Source organism: Camelina sativa, chromosome 18 (assembly GCF_030686135.1).
Source record: "Camelina sativa cultivar CO46 ecotype springtype chromosome 18, ASM3068613v1".
Lineage (NCBI taxonomy): Eukaryota > Viridiplantae > Streptophyta > Magnoliopsida > Brassicales > Brassicaceae > Camelina > Camelina sativa.
In genome coordinates, this window is record NC_141897.1 from 21,863,211 (window position 1) to 21,884,555 (window position 21,345).

At 34.9% G+C, this 21,345-nt stretch overlaps 3 protein-coding genes, 3 long non-coding RNA genes and 1 pseudogene across 12 annotated transcripts; 4 read left to right on the top strand and 3 right to left on the bottom strand.

The window, feature by feature from the left end:
* Positions 1-16: 16 nt before the first annotated feature.
* LOC104762574 (ubiquinol oxidase 2, mitochondrial) lies at positions 17-2,030 on the bottom strand. 5 transcript variants are annotated; one of them, XM_087498121.1, is made up of 5 exons: positions 1,687-2,018; positions 1,392-1,582; positions 1,142-1,270; positions 425-913; positions 17-259 (listed from the first exon to the last, which is right to left on the bottom strand). In XM_087498121.1, the coding sequence occupies exons 1-5, from the start codon at positions 1,709-1,711 to the stop codon at positions 200-202; spliced, it is 894 nt and encodes a 297-aa protein (XP_087354247.1). In that variant the 5' UTR covers positions 1,712-2,018; the 3' UTR covers positions 17-199. The 5 variants fall into 5 exon arrangements, with proteins under 5 accessions (XP_087354247.1, XP_087354248.1, XP_087354246.1 ...); XM_087498122.1 differs by having other exon boundaries at positions 86-259; positions 1,392-1,585; positions 1,691-2,030; XM_087498120.1 differs by having other exon boundaries at positions 86-259; positions 1,703-2,024.
* A 466-nt stretch (positions 2,031-2,496) lies between these two features.
* On the top strand, positions 2,497-8,614 carry LOC104762575 (calmodulin-binding transcription activator 2). Of its 2 annotated transcripts, none has more exons than XM_010485890.3 (13): positions 2,497-2,925; positions 3,190-3,309; positions 3,485-3,600; positions 3,713-3,801; positions 4,213-4,255; positions 4,384-4,516; positions 4,658-4,780; positions 4,867-5,075; positions 5,251-5,745; positions 6,119-6,807; positions 7,026-7,608; positions 7,722-8,045; positions 8,139-8,614. In XM_010485890.3, exons 1-13 carry the CDS (start codon positions 2,886-2,888, stop codon positions 8,274-8,276), a joined length of 3,102 nt encoding a protein of 1,033 aa, XP_010484192.2. In that variant the 5' UTR covers positions 2,497-2,885; the 3' UTR covers positions 8,277-8,614. The 2 variants fall into 2 exon arrangements, with proteins under 2 accessions (XP_010484192.2, XP_010484193.2); XM_010485891.3 differs by having other exon boundaries at positions 2,523-2,925; positions 4,876-5,075.
* A 258-nt stretch (positions 8,615-8,872) lies between these two features.
* On the top strand, positions 8,873-10,443 carry LOC104762577 (uncharacterized). Its single transcript, XM_087498789.1, has 2 exons — positions 8,873-9,810; positions 9,961-10,443. The coding sequence occupies exons 1-2, from the start codon at positions 9,042-9,044 to the stop codon at positions 10,332-10,334; spliced, it is 1,143 nt and encodes a 380-aa protein (XP_087354915.1). The 5' UTR covers positions 8,873-9,041; the 3' UTR covers positions 10,335-10,443.
* Positions 10,444-11,643: 1,200 nt separating this feature from the next.
* On the top strand, positions 11,644-13,565 carry LOC104762578 (uncharacterized). The gene is made up of 4 exons (XR_763531.2): positions 11,644-11,850; positions 12,076-12,148; positions 12,765-12,854; positions 13,286-13,565. It is a non-coding gene; the product is annotated as an uncharacterized LOC104762578 (long non-coding RNA).
* LOC147923135 (uncharacterized) lies at positions 13,441-14,221 on the bottom strand. The gene is made up of 3 exons (XR_015589264.1): positions 14,194-14,221; positions 13,755-13,827; positions 13,441-13,656 (listed from the first exon to the last, which is right to left on the bottom strand). It is a non-coding gene; the product is annotated as an uncharacterized LOC147923135 (long non-coding RNA).
* Positions 14,222-14,519: 298 nt separating this feature from the next.
* LOC147923136 (uncharacterized) lies at positions 14,520-15,278 on the top strand. Its single transcript, XR_015588475.1, has 2 exons — positions 14,520-14,659; positions 14,958-15,278. It is a non-coding gene; the product is annotated as an uncharacterized LOC147923136 (long non-coding RNA).
* Positions 15,279-15,758: 480 nt separating this feature from the next.
* LOC104729067 (putative LRR receptor-like serine/threonine-protein kinase At1g51820) lies at positions 15,759-18,741 on the bottom strand (annotated as a pseudogene). Its single transcript, XR_015589265.1, has 10 exons — positions 18,298-18,741; positions 18,079-18,223; positions 17,915-17,986; positions 17,755-17,817; positions 17,598-17,705; positions 17,313-17,506; positions 16,976-17,199; positions 16,784-16,887; positions 16,366-16,551; positions 15,759-16,277 (listed from the first exon to the last, which is right to left on the bottom strand). The product of XR_015589265.1 is annotated as a putative LRR receptor-like serine/threonine-protein kinase At1g51820 (transcript).
* Positions 18,742-21,345: the final 2,604 nt, after the last annotated feature.

Below are 21,345 nucleotides of genomic sequence, written 5' to 3' on the forward strand. Positions count from 1 at the left end.
TAACTGCGACTAGTAATTAGATCAAATCGCGTTCTGTGATTAAATCGATCGTGCTACATACAGTATTGATAAGCGATTGGAATGGTTGAGACGCAATTTTTTTAATCTGAAACCCTTTTTAAAAAAAAGCATGTGTTTTTAGTACATTCAACCAAATTCATAAGAAAACTATCTAAGTAGAAGACTCTTTGAAATTGGTTTAGTGATAACCAATCGGAGCTGCTGCTTCTCGCAATTCTTTTCCTTGGTTGCGAATGTCCTGCAAACAACTCACGATATTAACATTTCATAACACACATCCACGTATATATAATATATGAGACTCATTGATTTTCAAAACCACTAATTTGTAACCACGCATTAAATCTAAACCATGTGGTTTGACTCTACTAGCTAGTTAGATCGTTTGTTGTTTTAGACTTACTGAAGCAAAATGGTTGACATCTCGATGATGAGCTTCATCAGCACGGATGACAGTAACAACATCTTTCAACGTAGCATCTTTAGGCAATCTCCAATAATCAATAGCAATGGCGGGCGCGGCAACATTCTCGATCTTGCCATCATCGATATCTTTAAGAAACTCGGTGTAAGAATGTATAGCTTCTTCTTCTAAATATCCAACAATCCGATGAGCTAATCGCGGCGAAATCACGTAACAAACGAGAAAAGAGTTGAAGAAAACCCCTTGCACAAGCATCACTAGAAGACGTTCATACCATTTGGGTTTGACTAACTCCATCATCGTCATTAGATGCATCCTCTCGTTCTCTGCTTCTTCGAGTAATGCTTTGATCCAACCGCCACTATGTTCGAATTTTCGGATTGATTTTAGGTGGAGTAGCATTCCTCCAACCATTCCTGGTACTGCAGCTACTGTCTCTAGCATCATTGCTCTGCAACCATATCGTCTCTGCTGACCAAACAACATATATATAGTTAACATTAAGGGATAAAAATGTAAGACATTTGAACGTGACTTGAAACCGTGAATCCATACAATGATGATTCAAACGTGCATGTGAACTATGGTGGGAAAAATAAGTTCATACATAATTACAAATAAAATTAACCAAACCATAATAACGAAAACAACCAATGAAAAGGATATGAAACGTTTTATTTTGGACCAGGGTCATGCCTGAAAAAATATATCGGTGGGAATACGGAGGAGCTTGACAATCCGGTAAGCGATTTTGTCGGCGATATTCTTGGGAACGTAGTGCTTTTTCAAATCTATCGACAAATCTGCTCGACAAGACTCCCATGGCTGTTCAAAATATACATACATATTTTTTTTTTTTTTTTTTGGTCAAACAATTGATTATACATATTAAAAGTTTAAAACGCTTAATTTCTCTACTTAAATTTGGGATGTGTCATAAATTTACCATAAAAGAGTTCCAAGGCCAGTCCGATCCATCTCTCCGAGTAATTTTCATCTTTGCTGTCTCTATTCCCCAATAACTTGGAACCGCCACCGATCCACCGCCGTTTTGATCCTTCTTCACCGTCGAGTTTTCAACTTTCTTCTCCATCGCCGATGCAGAACTCATCCTCCTCCACTTCAAGCTGAGATGCCCTACTTGAAATTGAGAATATACAAATCCTAGTTAGTTATATGTTATTTTCTTTTTGGGGTAATGTATAATTTTGTTAATAAAGTTGTATACATATGAGGATCACCTACAAATATGCACACCTTGCACATGCTTAGAACCGATCATGAAATCGCCAAAACCGCCGCACCAATCATGAATTTGCATCCGTTTTGCTATCTCATCCGGACTTTTAATGACGAAAGCAGAGGAAACAGACCTCACGGACATGTTACAAGTTCCTCCGCCGCAAACAATCAGAGCTCGTAAAGCTGTTCTCCTAACGAGTTGACTCATCTCGCGGCACTCTCTCGTATTACCTGTAGAATTCACTTCGCAGGTAAGAGGTTTGTTGTCTGAGTGAATAAAAAAAAAGTGATCCAACTCTGTTTTTTTCTTGAAAGATAAACTGACTAAGATAGTGTGTAAAGTAATTGAGGAAACAAGAAGCTAGACAAAAAAATCGATATGAGATCAGCTGTTTCGCGGCGAATGCTGCTGAATACACGTGGCTCATATTCAACTGTTGTCATGTTGCTTTTTAGTATTAAGAAATATTATCTTTTTATGTGAATGATTTTGAGGAGTACATGAACGGATGCACATTCAGCTTGTCCGAATCTTGAAGTGAAACACGTTCATAGCGCACGTGAATCTTGGTCTTTGACTGAACAGCCCGGTCCAATATGTTTTGGTTTGGTTTTATTTCGGCTTACCTTAAATAATTAACTTCATAAGATAAAGTCACCAAAAGTAGGAAGTTATAAACTTCCTTAATGTGTCATTTTCCAAGTGCAGTATTTATTAATTTCATTAATTATATTAACAATTTAATTAGATACATCTTATCATCATTTTAGTAATCAATGTAAGATGAGATAATAACTTAATAACTTTTACATTCATGATTCAGGAAGAGAAAACACACAACATTGAATAATATTTTCAACACCCCACCCCCATGTGGCCACGTGTAAAATTATTAGTGGATAAAAATGTGATCCTTTTTATAAAAAAACGAACCTCCTCCACCACCATATCGGCGCTTTCCTTCCGATTTCCTCTTGCTCCCTCTCCCTCAAAAGACAAGAGAAAAGGAAAAAAAAAAAATCATCGAATCGCTTTCACACCTGGAAAAGCTCGGAAAAAATAATTTATACAGAGCTTATTTTAGCTCACTTCTTACATAACCCCAGATCGATTTAGGGTTCGTTTGATTCATCTGTGATTGCGACAGCTAGAGATCTCTGTCTGGTGTTTTTCTTGTTTTTGTTGGGTTTATGTTCCATGGCGGATCGCGGATCTTTCGGATTTGCTCCTCGATTAGGTTCTCTCTCTACGCGTTTCTATCGTTTTTTTTACTATCTCTCTTACCGTGTTTTTACTCCTTTTTAGTTTTAGTTGTTTGGATCTGATCACTATTAGTTAGATTGCTCTGTTGCATTTGATATATATTTTTTTTAAATTGATATTGGTTAGTGCAAGAGAGTGTTAATGAATGTTTTAGCTATGGAAGTGTATGCTGATTCAAAGAATTGGTAGCTTTTAATGTGTTTCTTAATCTTACCCTTTTATTTATGAACTTTTGTAGATATCAAGCAGTTGCTGTCAGAAGCACAACACAGGTGGCTGAGACCTGCTGAGATTTGTGAAATTCTTCGGAATCATCAGAAGTTTCATATTGCCTCCGAACCTCCCAACCGACCACCCAGTATGTTTTCTTGCTGATTTCCTTCATTTTTCCTGCATTAGCTTGAACTTATTCTAACTTACACTCCCCCGTTTATCCTGTTAGTCCCTGATTAGTTAACAAGTTTTGTGTGTTGTGCAACAATTTATTGCGGTTTTGTATTCTCTAAATTGACAGAAATTTCTTGCTCTTGTAGGTGGTTCACTCTTTCTCTTTGATAGGAAGGTGCTCAGATATTTCCGAAAAGATGGGCACAACTGGAGGAAGAAGAAAGATGGGAAAACGGTTAAAGAGGCTCACGAAAAGCTGAAGGTTAATATTTCCTTTCATGTCTCCTCGCTAAATATTAGTGCAGATTCACCTTGAAACCAATTGCTTGGTTTTACATTGTTAGAGAGTAGTAACATTGTTTAACTTTATACAGGTAGGAAGCATTGATGTGCTACATTGTTACTACGCCCATGGAGAAGATAATGAGAACTTCCAGAGGCGGTGCTACTGGATGCTTGAACAGTGAGTCTATTATATCTTTGTCCTTATTTCATATGTTTTTGTTCTGTTTAGCATCATAAACGTTTATCTTTCTGCATTTCTCTGCTTTGTTCACTGCATTTTTCTTCTTTAAATCGAACCATATAAAGTGTGCCTGGTAGTCTTCTAGTGTCCTGGGAATGGCCTTTTATTTTATTAGCAAAACATGAGCTCGAAAGAACAGAGAGAGGAATATTATTGTAATTTCCGAGACTAGGTTGTGAGATGAATGGATAATAATGTTCATACAAGGCTAAACTAAAGGCCATTTCAAGTGATCTCTAGAATCCCTGTCTTCTGGGATGAAATGTGCTTGTTGGTACTTTTCTTCATTTGGTGTTACTTTTCACTGTTTGTGCTGATGTCCACTGTTTGTATGTTATATGGATACAGGGATCTGATGCACATTGTTTTTGTTCACTACTTGGAGGTTAAGGTATAACTTTGATTTTGGTACTATACTAATATGTTCTTAAAATATGAACTTCCACCACTCAACATTATATTGTAAGTGGATGCTGTCAGTCCTACGGGTGGTTTTGACGTAGTCATGCTATTATACAGGGTAACCGGATGAGTACCGGTGGAACTAAAGAAAACCATTCAAATTCGTTGAGTGGCACCGGCTCTGTAAATGTTGATTCAACAGCAACCCGATCCAGCATATTGTCACCATTATGTGAAGATGCTGATTCTGGTATATAATTTCTCTCTTATATAATCTGCTTTTGTATCTTTTGTTTAAGAATGTAGTTTTTTCAGTGATGAGCCTCTGTGGTTGATTGTATTTCTGCTCTTGGTATTGCTTCAACACATACTAATATCATTTTTGACGCAGGGGATAGTCGTCAAGCAAGTTCCAGTTTGCAACCAAATCCTGAACCTCAAACTGTTGTTCCTCAGATAATACATCATCAGAATGCTAGCACAATGAATTCTTATAATACCGCCTCTGTTTTGGGTACCATATTTGCTTTCTGCTTTACAAGCTACCTTGCCTTACCAAACTTCTGCATGTTTGCTGAGAATGTCTTCTTCTCTTCCTAGGAAATCCAGATGGTTGGACGTCAGCTCCTGGCATTGGAGTTGTTTCGCAGGTTCATGGGAACAGAGTAAAAGAAAGTGACTCCCAAAGATCAGGTGATGTCCCAGCATGGGACGCTTCCTTTGAGAATTCATTGGCAAGATACCAGAATCTACCTTATAATGCTCCGTTGACTCAGACACAGCCTCTTCAAAATCAAGTAAATTGGCAGGTGATATATGCATGCTTATATCTAAGCTATTCATTTTAAATCTATGTCGAATCATGCCTATGTTTTTCTTATGGTGCCATTGTAATTTTTTTACTTAGCTATTTAAGCATGCATTTTCTCATCATGAATGTTGATCTGATTTTAAGATTCTCTTCTCTACTCGATGCCTGTTCAGGAAAGCGTGCCATTGCAAAAATGGCCCATGGATTCGCATTCTGGTATGACTGATACTACTGATCTTGCCTTAATTGGGCAAAGAGGACATGAAAATTTCGGGACATTTTCCAGTCTTCTTGGCAGTCAAAATCAGCAGCCTAGTAGTTTTCAAGCTCCTTTTACTAATAATGAAGCAGCATATATACCTAAATTAGGCCCGGAGGATCTTATATATGAAGCAAGTGCAAACCAAACGCTACCTCTTAGAAAAGCATTGTTAAAAAAAGAGGATAGTTTGAAAAAGGTTGACAGCTTTTCTCGGTGGGTTAGTAAAGAACTTGGGGAGATGGAGGACTTGCAGATGCAGTCTTCATCTGGAGGTATTGCATGGACTTCTGTCGAATGTGAAACTGCAGCAGCTGGGTCTTCCTTAAGTCCTTCTCTGTCCGAGGATCAGCGCTTCACTATGATCGACTTTTGGCCCAAATGGACTCAGACAGACTCAGAAGTTGAGGTAATTTTTATGTTATTTTTGAGATATGGTTTTGTGGTGTAGCATTTAGTTAAGATGGTTTTTGGCTAATCCAATTTGCCAATTTTTTCTTTCTTTTTGTAAATTTGGTTTTGTTTCACTCTCTTCTCTGGTAAAAACTTCGAAGCTTTTTTCATAGAACACCTTTTCTACCCTGTAACCCAATCTTTATGTAAGTGGTAAGGCCATATATGCTTAGGAACAGCACTTTCATTCTGCTGTTCTGTTGTATGTATTGTTAATGAACCGGTATTACCCTTAAGGTTTTATTTTTCATCTTTTTTTTCTTTGCTTTGAAGGTTTTTGTAAGGAGAGATACCTCCTTTCTCATCTACCATTTTAATTTTTCGAACAGGTAATGGTTATTGGGACATTTCTGTTGAGTCCTCAGGAAGTAACTAGCTACAGCTGGTCATGCATGTTTGGAGAAGTGGAGGTTCCAGCTGAGATTTTAGTAGATGGTGTTCTTTGTTGTCACGCTCCGCCACATGAAGTCGGTCGAGTCCCATTCTATATTACATGTTCTGACAGATTCTCTAGCAGTGAAGTACGAGAATTCGATTTCCTTCCTGGGTCTACCAGAAAGTTAAATGCTACTGACATTTATGGTGCCAATACAATAGAAGCATCACTTCATTTGCGATTTGAAAGTTTGCTGGCACTCAGATCTTCTGTTCAGGAACACCATATATTTGAAAATGTTGGGGAGAAACGAAGAAAAATCAGCAAAATCATGTTGCTGAAGGATGAAAAAGAGTCGTTTCTTCCCGGAACAATTGAGAAAGATTTAACAGAGGTGGAAGCAAAAGAGCGACTGATTAGGGAAGAGTTTGAAGATAAATTATATCTGTGGCTCATCCATAAGGTGACTGAAGAGGGCAAGGGTCCGAATATATTAGATGAAGATGGACAGGGTGTTCTACATCTTGCCGCAGCGCTTGGGTACGATTGGGGGATAAAGCCAATATTAGCAGCAGGAGTGAGCATCAACTTCCGCGATGCAAATGGGTGGTCTGCTCTTCATTGGGCTGCATTCAGTGGCAGGCAAGGACCTCATAATTATCTTCCTTCAATTGCTTTCTTTTTCATAAATCATTCATCATAGGTTTAAAAGTTCTCAGTCTTCTAATGATATGAGTGAGCTGTAGCGCTCTCTCTTATTCATTTCTCTTAAAGTTCTTTTGACCGATTTGTTTTCAACTCTGACAGTTGGTTCGTATTTCCATAACGATACTAACTCTGTCTGTACTATTTAACTTCAGAGAGGATACTGTCGCTGTACTTGTCTCTCTGGGTGCTGATGCTGGAGCTTTGGCGGACCCATCTCCAGAGCATCCTTTGGGTAAAACAGCTGCGGACTTGGCTTATGGAAATGGACATAGGGGAATATCGGGTTTCCTTGCAGAGTCATCCCTCACTAGCTACCTTGAAAAGCTAACAGTGGACGCTAAAGAAAACAGCTCCGCTGACTCCTCTGGAGCAAAAGCTGTTCTAACAGTAGCTGAGCGAACAGCTACGCCTATGAGTTATGGTGATGTACCAGAAACACTTTCGATGAAGGATTCACTTACTGCTGTCCTTAATGCTACACAAGCAGCTGATCGTCTTCATCAAGTGTTCAGGATGCAGTCGTTCCAGCGGAAACAGCTCTCTGAACTTGGTGGTGACAACGAATTTGATATATCCGACGAGTTAGCTGTTTCTTTTGCAGCTGCGAAGACTAAGAAGCCAGGGCACAGTAATGGTGCTGTTCATGCTGCTGCAGTTCAAATCCAGAAAAAATATCGTGGTTGGAAGAAGAGAAAGGAGTTCCTTCTGATCCGACAAAGAATCGTCAAGATTCAGGTTTGACTAACTTACATTTTTTTATATTCAAGTTGAAGATGTTGAGTTTAGGTTTTTTTATTGTTGTCTTTGCTTGTGTCACATTGTTGGATTTTTTATTGATAACCTATCAGGCTCATGTGAGAGGACATCAAGTCCGGAAACAATACCGAGCCATTATTTGGTCCGTAGGATTACTTGAGAAAATCATATTGCGATGGAGGCGTAAAGGTAGTGGCTTACGCGGTTTCAAACGTGATACAATCACCAAGCCACCGGAACCTGTATGTCCTGCCCCACAAGAAGATGACTATGATTTTCTCAAGGAAGGAAGGAAACAAACAGAGGAAAGGCTTCAAAAGGCTCTAACCCGAGTGAAGTCTATGGCTCAATATCCAGAGGCAAGGGCTCAATACCGTAGACTATTGACTGTCGTAGAAGGCTTCCGTGAGAACGAGGTAACAATTGCGTATCTGAATATAGACTAATTAAATACACCTAAATAAATAGTTGAAACTTGAGACTCTCCTTTGTGAATTTTTCATGAGCAGGCTTCTTCTTCTAGCTCAGCATTGAAAAACAACAATAGCAACACAGAGGAAGCTGCAAATTACAACGAGGAAGACGATTTAATCGACATTGATTCTCTTCTGGATGACGACAGTTTCATGTCTCTTGCATTTGAATAAAAGATCACTGCAACTGAGGGTAAAAAAACTCGTACATAAAAAAAAAAAAAACATCCCTCTGGTATACACAACATCGTCAACAACAATGCTTTCTAACATTTTATGTTTAGGTTTCCATGTAAATACATACAGCTGGAATAGAAATCTCTCTACATAGCTTGTGTTGAGAGTGACGGATTTTATTGTTTTAGTTTGGGGGGGTTTGGTCCGGGATATAGAGACTTGTTCTTTTTTTTTTTTCAGTTGTATGTAATGTTACCTATAGATTCCTGTCGCCTAGGAAAAAATGCCTTTTGTACACAAACCAGTTGGGTTATTTTACATTGTTTACATGGTGATTGGTGGTCCCTAAGGGCTAAGTAAGGGTTTAGTTTTTTTTTTTCTTCTTCTTAAACCTAAAATATATATGTGAACATTGGTATAAAAAAAAAATCCTTATATAGAGAGTGTTAACAAGAAAACGTTATTGTAGTTTGAGTTAGTTTACTTGATATGTAAGAATAGAGAGATGATTAAGCAAAACATGTCTGTAAGTATCTTTTTGATTCTCTGGCGTATCTGTTTCTTACGGTTCTAAGCATTGCAGTATCGATTTTGAACTATAAACCGAAGTCAAAAAAAAAAAAAATAGAAAAACGCGTATATAATAATAATAAAAAAGGAAAGAGCTATCTGTTCATATATTTATAACCGACCAACGAAAGAGAAGAAGAAAAATCAAATCAGTTACAAAGAAGAAGGAAGAGAGAGAGAGAGAGAGAGAGAATGGAGAAGAAGGTATTATCAGCAGCTGCTGTAGTTCCTCAGCTCCTCCGCAACATCATCATCGCCGTCGTTATTTTCGCCGATGAATCTCTCATTCATGTCTCCGGGAAATCGAAGCTCCTCGAGAAACTCCGTCTGTTTCTCGTCGCATGTTTCCTCTTCTTCTTGCGCTCTTTTCCTTCTGTCGTCGTCTCTTTCGCAAACCCTAATCCAACGAAGATGACGACGAAGAAGAAGAAGAAGAAGCTTCAGATGATCAGCGATTGCGAAGAATCAGGAATCGGTCGAGCGATTTGGCAGTTGCTGTCCGCTATGAATGAAATCCCGGTGAGTTCTAGAAAGTACCAAGTGGTTCGATCCTTGGCGGAGAGACTAATCGAAGAGAATCACGGATTCGCCTTGTTTGATTTGAACCGTAGGGTTTTAAACGCGTCGTTCAGTAGAACGCTAAGCCGGTTAGAGGCGGCGGTGACGGTTGAGTTTAATAACCGGAGAGATACAGGTGAACCGGTTCGTTATGGATTAAACCGGATGGTGAGAGCTGCGGTTAGAGCCGTGGGAGATGGACTCACTGGTTGGGGTGGTGAAGAAGAGACGGCGGATCAGTCGGCTGAGAAACTTGCGGCGGAACTTCTTTGGTTGGCGGAGAAGATGGCGGTTTATGGATTCGCCGGTGAAGCCGTTGAGAAATGGGCTTCGGCTTCTAACTTGGCTTCGCTCGCTCTTTCTTCTGAGCCACGGCTTCAATCTTCTTTGGTCCAAATTTCTGGTAATTTTTCTGTTAAATTATTAATATTACTGTCTCGTGAATATGGTAAATAGAATAATCTCTTTCCCATTTTTGAAAAATTGGATGATGCTATTTACTTATTCAGGATATTATTTTTTGATTTTTTTCCTTTTTTTTTTTTATGTGTAGCTTTATTGTTCAAAGAAGCAAAGGACACTGAGATGGAAAGAGATGAAGAGAAATCGACGAGAGATGATGAGACAAATAAGAAGATGCTTGTTTCGTGGATTCCATTGCTGTGCCGAGCCAGCAACGGAGCAGATAAACCGGTGTTGAGAAGCTCGGAACGAGCAGAGCTCGAGAAAGTGTTGGAGAAGATGATATCAGGACTGAAAGAAGATGAGCAAGAACGAGTTCTCTCACTCTGGCTTCACCATTACACACACTGCTCTTCCTCTGACTGGCCTGACCTCAACGGCTCTTATGTTCGTTGGTGCCATTCTTCTCGCCAGCTTTTGCTCTCTTACGTTGCTAGTGAATCACTATATACACTAGAGGCCTAGTTAATTTACATTATACTGTATGGTGTTTAATTTCTCCAACATCACTTGTTGTTTTGTAGGTAAGACCAAACAAAAAACAAAAAATGTCCTTTGTGAAATTTTTAAAACATCCGATTGTGTTGGCAGCAGAGGGCCATTATAACAGAACTGGAAGAGTATTTCTTATACCAACCACAAAAGAGAATATTAAATGCCAAATGTTCATTTTTTGTTGTTGCACAAAATAAAGGAAAATGAACATTTGGCATTTAATCGGACCCTATGTTCCGACTTATGATCTCTCGTAATCTCAACTATGTTCTTTCCCAAAACCCTCCTATTCTTGGAATGCAATTCCCATGGCTTTTGTTTTTGACGGCATAATATATTGTATGTTTCCTTTATTTTAATTACACATGACTTTGTTTATTTTATTTTTTACTTTTGTAAATGATGGTTTGAATAAATATTTTGTTTTGGTAAAATGATAGTTGTGAAATATAGTTGACAAAATATATATATATATATATATATATATATATATATTATATAATTGTGAAATTGCATAAACATTTAGGATACATACAAATATACAATATAGAGAAATAAACCATATATTACACTAGTGTATAAAACCATATATTACACTAGTTATACAGTAAAAACTAGGACCCGATCCACACTACAACGCAGAAGAATATTTTAGTATTGTTAAAACGGATAACAATTTAGAAGATGTTATAGTATCGGTTTATTATATTGTCTATGTTTGTCATATTTGCCACTATTTTTTTTAGGAATAATTAATTTAAACAAAACTTTCTTTGTGAGTCTTTTAGATTTTGTATACCATTTGTTTAAAAGGAAGATATACAATTAAAAGGAACAAAGATGTTAATAAACAGAAAGATAGGATAAGATATAAATAGAATGAAATAACATTTTACTTAACACGTGGTTTGGAAACACGATTACTGAAATATTATTTCCCATGTCTGTCTTTATTAATACGAAGTTGTACATAATAGTAATATGTATTTATTTTTTTACGGATCGTATACATGCGAAATGTATTCGCCAATGTGCTCACCATAGTGTATATAATTACTTTTACTTTATGACTTTTAAATGTGGTTCTGTCAAATGTATTCAAATTTGTAAGTAACTGAATTGGGTTGTATTTTAAATTGGTCCACCTAGAAAATTGGGTCTGTGTTTAACTTTTTTTTTGACATTTATGATTTGGGTTTCGGTGGGCTTTCTATTAAGTTTTTTTTTTCAAACCGCTGTCTTATTATCTAGAAAGTTGTAGGTTTGTTAAACAATTATTGTACCCAAATTCTCATATTCCATCGTTTCATCTCCATCTTCTCACGATCAATTTTTCAGAAAATAGGGTAGAATCAAATTCAGTACTTCTTCAATCCACCAAATCTTGAAGAGAAAATTAAAAAATCCAAAAAGGAGAGAAGTTCCGATTAGTCGAATCAATTGGGTTTATCTATGGAGATGATGGTGCTATCAATCGGATGATTCAGTTAATTTCTAAAGTTTTTAATCTTTAGTTTTAATTTCCGAACTTTCCGAAGTGTGAACTCGTTATTACTCTAGAAGTTTTTAGTTAATGTGCAAATATTCCTCAAAGAAGTACATTAAGATAATTTTTGTGGCTTTGTATTGAATTGAAAGAGTTAGAAAATGTACTCTGGGAATAATTTGTAATATACTGACCAGGTATATGTATATTTTTATTCAATATCAGGACATTGTTTTACGTTTTTTGGCGGACGAGTTATTGATAAGAGAGGATAAGTTTTAGCAGAGGAAAAATTGAGGTATCTCCTAATCTGTTTGTTTAGTAATAATACTTTTCCTATGCTTCTTGTTGCTTTAATTTCTTGAAAACGAAAGTTTATATTGTGTGTAACTAAATCAATTAGAACTTATTCTTTGTCTTTTATTTGAAACTTGAAAATGATCACAAAACATAGAAATAGGGAAAGTATTTGAACCAAAAAAAAATAATAAAAAGCAGCATATAAAACAAATACTTCATTCTTCTATTAATCCTCTTGCCAAACATGCTTCCTTGTATGATGGATATACAACTCCGTCATAAGTCCTCATATCTTCGTCACTTAATAGTCCTTTAAGAAAAGGGAACAGAAGTTTTAGGAATAAATTACCAGTAAACTTACTTGAAATAGAAGTAGTTCTTGGAGTGTTGAATGATCTCTTTCTTCGTTCGAAGCATTTTCCTTTAGGGATCCAAGTAAAAAACTCAGGTATCTCCTCAAAAGTCAGTTGTCTTGCAACTTCACAATTACGGTTTAGGTCGAACCAAGCCTTAAGTACCGGAGAAGACAGTGTTTTGCTTCCAGGAATGAATGATTTTCACTTGAATTCTCCATCCTGTTTTGAATGGCTTAATGGACTGCAAATCTGTGATAGGCACGGGAGCGACATCCATTGGAGAAGGTTTGAAAGTAAAGATCCATTGGAGAAGGTTTGAAAGTAAAGAGAAAGGAGAAAGTAAAGAAGGTATGGTGATTTTCGATTCGATAAGTATCATCGTATTTATAGGAAGGCATCACGTAGTCTCCATTAGGTATCATTTGATAGTATAATTTATGGTATATTCGTGGAATGTGGGATTAAAATCTTAGAAGTTAATTAGGTAATATATTCTTAACAATAACAATAGATGATGATATATTTTCTTGGTGTAGTTAGGGATAAAAAATAAATCGGATTTTGAATTAGGAATGAAACAAATTACTCTAAATGCGGCTTGGTAAGATTTTGGAAAAGTCCTGGAAGATTGATATCTGTCTAATTTAATTTTATTTGAATACCTTAGTCAATGTATTAGAAGATTGATATCAATCAATTGAATACCGTAGTTTCTCTCTTTAATGATATCTTAGATAATTTAATGTAGACTTATGTAATGTAGTTTCTCTATTTTGCAGGCTTTGTTTCAGGAGGCCCAAAATAGCCCATTGGTATGTGAGGGAAGGTGTAATATCTATTCGATATCCAATTCAGAATTTTCGGGTAATTTATAATTTAAAATCCGATCCAATAGGTTTGAAAGTCACCTTTAACCTTAATGAATTGTCTTAAAGACAAAATTCGAAAGGGGCATTTTCGGATAATGAGAAAGTTGTACTTCTCTTTTACTAATATAGGGATAGGGATAGTTAGAACTGAACTGTAATGATATATAATATTCCATGTCATATTAGCAAACCATATGATACTCCACGCAACGCCTCACCATCCCGTATTAGTAAGTATGCACGGCTGTCGAGTAACATTAGGACCACCAACGGCATCATTGCTACAATAAACAACGGGGACGCCGGGAGCTAATATATATAAGTCAATTCTGATGAAGAAAGTGGATAAGACAAAGAGTATTAAAAGACAACCACATACTATAATTTAGGTCCAACTCTGCACTAATTCGTATGACACATTCGTATTGGGCCTCAAATTTTCGAGGCCCATTCTGCTGATTTTTAAAAAAAATAATAGAACCATAATTAGTAAAAGACTCTATAAATATTTTAAAAGACCCCAAAATTAGCAAACAAAAACTTAAAGTTAGCAAAAGAGCCTTATAATTGATATAAGAGGCCTTGTTTTAATAAAATAATCAAAAATCTACAAAATTTATAATAAAAAAAAATATTTAGCAAAAAAAAAGCTCCATAAATTAACCAAAAAAATCTCATAGCTAAAAAAAATTCTCTAAATTTTAGAAAATTAATACAAAAACTATTATGAACAAAGCCAAATGTAATTGCTAATTTATGAACAAAACAAAAATTACTAATTTATGAACAAAGCCAAATGTAAGAAGAAGCAGAGTAACCACTATTTTTATTGGAGAGAAGTTGATAATTATTTTCATATTTTTGTTTGTGATTAAAAATGTTTATACACGATGAAATGTTATATAGAGACATAAAGTGGAAGGTGAATAACTGAATATTAATTTAGCTTTGATCTGGTCATTCAGTTGCAATATTACATATATACATTTAATATTATATATTGTAAAAATAAAAACATTAAATTGTTATTTGACTTTAAAAAAGAAAATGCATTAAATACATCAGTGAATATCAAAACAATTTATTTTTTACAATCTTATAAATCATCGTATTTATGATTATCAAAATAATCTCTAGACTCTATATTTTTTTCTCCTTTACAATCAAACGCTTTTAATACTTTAAATCCATCTCTAGACTATGGCAACAACCCACGAACTCTTTCATTAGATATGGTGTTCAAAACATCCGATTGTGTTGGCCCATTATAACAAATGTTCAAGAGTAATTCACATGACTTTTTTTTTTCTTTTCATAAATGATGGTTTGAAAAAATATCTTTTTTTTTGGTGTGTAAATGATGGTTTGAATATATAAACCCTCTTGTTCTAAATAATTATATATATTTTTAAAATTCATGTGAAATTGCATAAAAATTTAGGAAATATACGGTATATATTATATTATTTTAGCGAAACAAATACATTATACTAGTTACAGTAACTTTTCTCGTAACAATTATTAAAATTTATTTTATTAGCTGACACTTAATAGTACTATTTAATATTCCATGTCATATTAGCGCACCATACACACACACCAGCTCGCCTCATCATCATGAAATATTGCACCGCTTAGGACGAAGACGGACAGTATTCCTACACTTAACAATTGGACCGTCGGGAGCTAATCTATATGAGTCAATTCTGATTAAACAGTGGATAAGATGAAGAGTATTAACACACTACAATTCCTCTCCATGTATTATTCATCTTGTCCGAAACAACACACCAGAGATTAATCACGAAAACTTTTTCTACATTTTCTTTTGATAATTTTTTTTCTGTTTTTGTTATTTCATTTTCCTAGTGTGTTATATAAAAAATGAGAATATTTTTCTTTCTTTTTCTGGCAGCAAAGAAAAAGGAATTTACTATCAATAGTCTTGAGTTTTTTGTTTGTTATGTTTGTGCTATTATTAAGGTTACGAAATTAGAAAGGAGATTTACGCTTTAAACATAGTCTTGATTTCATCAAATCATCTTTATGTGATACCTTTATATAGAAAAAAACGAAGACTGCTCTTCATCGTGACAAAATTAAGCACTTGTCGTTGTCGTTGATTGTTTATTTATCCAAAAGAAAAAAAAACAATTAATGAAGTGGTTTTGGCTCTAGTGTGGGGAAGTCTAACTCCACCCATCCTGACAAAATTGTCAAGGCACCCAAATCAAGTAGGTCAGAACATGTGTTCTTCTCTCCAACAATTGATTGATTCCATCAAAATTGAAATACACCCATCACCCATGTACTGTATCTTTTTTAATATTGATATATAATATATGGGATATCGCACTAGCAAAAAAAAAAAAAAAAAATCAAAGAGAGAATTTCAGTATATTATTTCACTTGAGCATTTAAGACAAAGTTGGTAGCGTTTGACAAGAAATTGAAGATAGTTTGTGGAGAAAATTGAAACATCATGTAAATAGAAAATAATCTATCGAGCTGCGGCCGGGTTTTATTTCAGTATCTGTGGAACTAACTGTCCATGTCAGTGTCACGACTCGGTCCTGCTCTTGTTGAGAGTTCAGATGCCAAACACTGCTTTAATTCATCAACAACCTGAGACATGGTCGGTCTTTCCGAGGAAGATGGATTTAGGCAAGCCATGGCTAACTCAACATATTGCCTTGCAGAGCCAGAATTATAATTTCTGGGTCTTGGATCCATGATGGTGCTTATGTCTCCTCCATTGGTAAGCTTTAGTCCTACCCACCCTCCAATATGATCCTGCTCACGGCTTTGGTCAACCACGGGTTGGTTTGTGAGGAGCTCCAACAGTACAACTCCGTAGCTATACACATCGCTGTTTGTAGTTAACCATCCCGTTCTGTAGTATCTGTAAAAACACAAATAACAAATATCCTTTTTTTTTTTGTAAAATACAAGAAACAAATATATTTTGTAAATTGAAATATTATACATACTCCGGGTCGAGGTATCCGGGAGTTCCAGCGACAATGGTCGACACATGGCTTTCTCTGATTGGGAGTGACTTTGACAGCCCGAAATCAGCCACCTTGGCTTCATAATGCTCATTCAACAAAATATTTGTTGTTTTGACGTCTCTCTGAACTATTGCCTGAGCACAACCGCTATGTAAGTAATCTAGTCTTGTGCCACAAAATATATATTAGCATTCACAAAGGTTTAACCAAATAAATAAACAAACAAAAGTTTATAGGGTGAATCTCCAAATAACTACCTTGAGCAGACTCGGTGATGAACCTTGAGCAGTAGCTGTACCTACAAATCCAACCAAGTTCTTGTGATGAACCTTGAGCCGAGGTTACGTTTTTCCTTGAACCTTTGAGCCGGGTCTGCTACTGCTCAAGGTTCAGCTACTGCTCAAGGTTCATCACCGAGTCTGATCATATATTCTCTCCCTCATGGCAACACCCAACAAATCCAACCAAGTTCTTGTGATGAACCTTGAGCAGTAGCTGTACCTAAACACCAAACCAGATTTTTTTTTTCATGTATAAATCATGGACGTTTTCATTAAAGAGGTTAGGTTTGAGAGAGGAAAAACGTAACCTCGGCTCTGAACTGACTATCTCCTTGTGATGATGATTGAGAGAGGACCTTAACAGCTACTTGTTCTGCACCGTTGACAAATCCAAGATAAACGCTTCCAAACCCTCCTTCCCCGATGACTGTTTGGAAGTTATTAGTCATGGTTGTGACTTGTGAGTACGTAAACCTCGTAATTCTGGTCGTTACAGTCAGTTCAGATGATCCAGTGGGTAGACCATCCGATTCTTGCACATTTGATGGTGGCCCTGAGACTACGTACGTACAAGTCAAAAAGATATCCAGCCATCGATATTGCATCTTGTAATTAATATGTTCTTCTTCTTTAATTTAAGAATACCTTGGACACTTGGTGACCTTTTCTGTCGGCAGAGGAAGTAGAGAACAACCAGTGCTGATACAATAATGGCAAGGGAAGTAACCACCACTGCTATAGAGACTGGTACTACGATATCTTTTAAGTGATCTTTACCCTTGTCTTCTATGTTCACGCATGGTCCGGTTTCCCTAATGAGAAGTGGGTTTCCTTCAACACTGCTGAATACGTAATATGTTAAATCTATCTATATATATATATATATATATAAACCGGAAAATGTAAAATAGAAAAGTATGTACACCATACTTTAATTTCATTCCTTTCTTCTGGATAATTGTTTGGGGAACCGAGCCGCTAAGATTGTTGTTAGAGTAAGTAAATCAAAACACATAAACGTACATGTTCAAGAGAAAGCTATAACCAAAAGGAAAGGTGGTGTGGGGGAAATGTTTACATGAGAAACAGAGACTTCATGTCGGCAAGAAAGTCAGGTACTCCTCCGCTGAAACTGTTGTTTGACAAGTCTCTACCATAAAATAACAAAAGGAAAGTTACACCACCAGATCAGATTCATGAAAAATACATATACATATAGGTTTGGGTCAGAGGAGCTAGAGACTTACAATTGTTGAAGGTGAACTAGACTTTGAATTGCTTCCGCGATCACCCCCGTTAAACCACTTGAAGATAAGTCTCTGCAGGAGAGATGAAGATGGTACGATAAGTAGTTTGACACATGATTAAAAAAAAAACTACAAGATCTATAAATGATTGAATGGTATATTACAAAGAAATAATTGTCGGTGGTGTAGAATTATCTGATTGGTTGCAGTTTAGACCTTCCCACAAAAACTGTTTCGGGACACAGGGATCTCCTTGCCAAGTGATTCTTCTCCAATCATAGGTATCCTGAACATCCTTGATACCATTAACTGTCATTATAGAGAAAGCAATCAGTACACACACACACATATATACACTGAAAGGAAATATATATAGTATGTACCGTCATCATCATTCGTCTCCAATTGCAGGATATCCATGACAGTGTATACCTCCAAGGCGCTAAGAATAGGAGGAAGAGTTGACCGTGATGTTTTCTTAAGCTGCAATACACATTTCCCATCCGTGCATAGCTTTGGACCATCATTAAACACGGTGCTGCGTAGTGGTTCAGGAGAAATAGGTTCATGAAAAAATGCTCCTTTCAGAAACACATTGAATTCCCTTGTCCTTGTATCGTTTGCTTGTAGAATCTGAAGCTCCGAAAAGTATAAGTAGGCATAAAACTGTGTAGTAGGAGACTCTGCAGACCACTCAACTTCCAACGTGGCGTTAGCATCTATAGGTATTGCTGCCGTTTGCATGACCCTTTCTGGCGGATCATACTCGTTATCATTAGTGTCTAAGCTGAGACCCATAGTTATTGGTAACCAGAGCTTTTCCACGAAATAACTGTGCCAGTCACGATCGTAGACATCATCTGGGTACCTGCGAAGATCTTGTATGAGATGATCAAAATAGTACACCAATTAAGTATATTATCAAAATGGTTCTTACCGAATGGAATAATCTGTTGAATTACTAATATAGACCCGGACCAACTTCTTCAGTGAACCAGTTGTAGTCCGATACGCATTTGGATCCAATGGTCGAAGCTCCAAGGTGTTTATGAACGGTGAGCCTGAACCTATATCAAAGAGATTATGAACCAAAAATTATAATTGATCAACAAAAGAGTCTAAATAAATGATACTCACTTTTCCAAATAAACGTTAAATGTTTCCAAAGTAAATATATATATATATATATATAAAATAATAATAATAATAAGTTAATATTTGCATACTATATATTGTTTTGGCTAAAATAATCGACTCTTTAAGAGTGTACGGAAAATTAGAAAAATACAGTCGAATAGTATTTTTATTAATCAAAGTATTGGTTGCAAAGTAAAAAAACCAAGCGCATTGAATCAATTTATAAACCCTAGTCGCGTTCTAGATGTGAATCTTGCGTCTTAATGCTTTCGTGAAATATCTCTTGTCTTTGCACTCGATTTCTTCCCGTATCATATCGAGGTACTTTCCAAATATTGTATTCACAAAATAAGGATATTTTCCAATATTTTCTTGATGAGATCAACTCTAATATTTTTTTCTTGACAATGTTGTTTCCTTACAAGCATAGTTAGTATCAAGGTCCGGTTAAAGCCATATTGGCACGATATGCCGTTACGATCTTTATCGGCATAATTTTTTTTCATTATGGTACGTGTTGACTCAATATTTGCCGTAACTGTCGGTATCAAGAAAATCTTTTAGAAAATATATAATTCTCCAATAATTATAGAATATATTATAAATATAATTGAAATTATCTATTTTAATATATATCTATATTAACATTTTTGAAGTACATTTTGTGTTATGCCCTTTTAGTTTTGCTTATTTAAAAAGTTTTTTACAACATTAACCCCTAAAAATTTCCAAAAATAACATTGCACATAAACTCAATTACCAAAATTTGTTATGTTTATTGCCATAAAATCTTGACAACATCTATACATTTTGATTTTTCCAAAAATAACTCTACCCATTAAAGTTTTATTCACATAAAATCTCTCAAATTTAAATGATATAACCGATTTATAATCTCTTTGCACAAAAAAAAGAAACAAATTCAATTAGATTCCTAAAATGTCTATACCAATTTGGTTTATAATTTCCTAAACCAATTTATATATTTAGAAATTTATTACACTTAATAGCATATGCCAAAAATATATATACAATATTTTTCTTTTAAAAACTCTATTATTCAATAATAACTATACTATTTAATATGAACAATTAAAATATTTAGTAGTTATTAACATGGTGATAAAAATGTAAAAATAATTATTTCACGGGTTAAATCTAATAAATTAGAGTTATTATAATATAATTTATCATGTGGTATACTGCATAATAACTTTACGGATATAAATCTTTCACTGGTTAAATCTAAAAAAAATTATACTTACGAGTTAAATTTGAAAATACTAAAAATTTAAACATATAATAATGTAAAAATATTTCATTCACGGGTTAAATCTAAAAAGCACTAAAAATATTAATTTTTATAGCCATAAAAAATTCAATACGGTCACAATGTAACATTATTATAAATAAAATTAAATAGTTGTTCTGTCATGTCAGCAGCATACAGCTGGACAAATTTTAGAATTAACAATCAAAATATAATTATATAATCTTAAACAATAAACAAACGAAACAAAACAAATACAATTTTTAAAAATTTAGTTTTTTTGTTATAAACATATTGTACTGCCGGTTAAAATTTAGTTTTTTTGTTATAAACATATATATATATATAAAATTAAAATTATGCCCAACATATAGTTTGCATTAGGCCAGCATATCCAATATAAAAAATATAGTAAATATCACGACAGTTTATCCTTTCTAATCATAGAGATCATCATATTTGTGATTACTAATTACGATAGTGATCTTATATGGTATGCATGTAGTTTTTAGAATTACTAAGTGAAGTAGATTCAATTGTTTCCCTAGATATACATGGTTTATAATATAGAGGTATAAAATATTACCAAAAATTATTGTTTTCTGGATTTATATTATTATGAAATGGTAAGCTTATAACTAATTAATTTAAATATGATGTAAAAAAATTAATTTAAATTACCAGCCATGCTACATACATGTATTAACTTCGGATTGTGTTTCATTGTGTTGAATTGAAAAGGAAAAAAAAATCAAATTGCAAAACTGTAAAGAAGTGACTTTGTTAGTAGAATTAATAGATATACTTGGAGATATCCCTTGTTATATAGCACAGATCAACATTTTTTCCAAAAATTATAATATAATAATAAAAATTATTGTTGTATTTGTTTTAAAAATATATTTTGTTTGAGAGAGTACTTATTTTTAATATTGCAATTTTTTGCTAAGTTTACATATATCTTTTTGAATAATAATTATTTTCAAATTTTATATTATTCTAATTTGTTTAATGTATATTACAG

What these genes read in the sequence shown, in the direction of transcription:
- LOC104762575 (XM_010485890.3), top strand. Translation starts at nt 2,886, where the DNA reads ATGGCGGATCGCGGATCTTTCGGATTTGCTCCTCGATTAG. An exon ending in TAATACCGCCTCTGTTTTGG is followed by an intron (nt 4,781 to 4,866) that starts GTACCATATTTG and finishes TTCTCTTCCTAG; the next exon opens with GAAATCCAGATGGTTGGACG. An exon ending in AAAATCAAGTAAATTGGCAG is followed by an intron (nt 5,076 to 5,250) that starts GTGATATATGCA and finishes ATGCCTGTTCAG; the next exon opens with GAAAGCGTGCCATTGCAAAA.
- LOC104762574 (XM_087498122.1), bottom strand. Translation starts at nt 1,895, where the DNA reads ATGAGTCAACTCGTTAGGAGAACAGCTTTACGAGCTCTGATTGTTTGC. An exon ending in TGTGCAAGGTGTGCATATTT is followed by an intron (nt 1,586 to 1,690) that starts GTAGGTGATCCT and finishes CTCAATTTCAAG; the next exon opens with TAGGGCATCTCAGCTTGAAG. An exon ending in GGCCTTGGAACTCTTTTATG is followed by an intron (nt 1,271 to 1,391) that starts GTAAATTTATGA and finishes TATTTTGAACAG; the next exon opens with CCATGGGAGTCTTGTCGAGC.
- LOC104762577 (XM_087498789.1), top strand. Translation starts at nt 9,042, where the DNA reads ATGGAGAAGAAGGTATTATCAGCAGCTGCTGTAGTTCCTCAGCTCCTC. An exon ending in TTCTTTGGTCCAAATTTCTG is followed by an intron (nt 9,811 to 9,960) that starts GTAATTTTTCTG and finishes TTTTATGTGTAG; the next exon opens with CTTTATTGTTCAAAGAAGCA.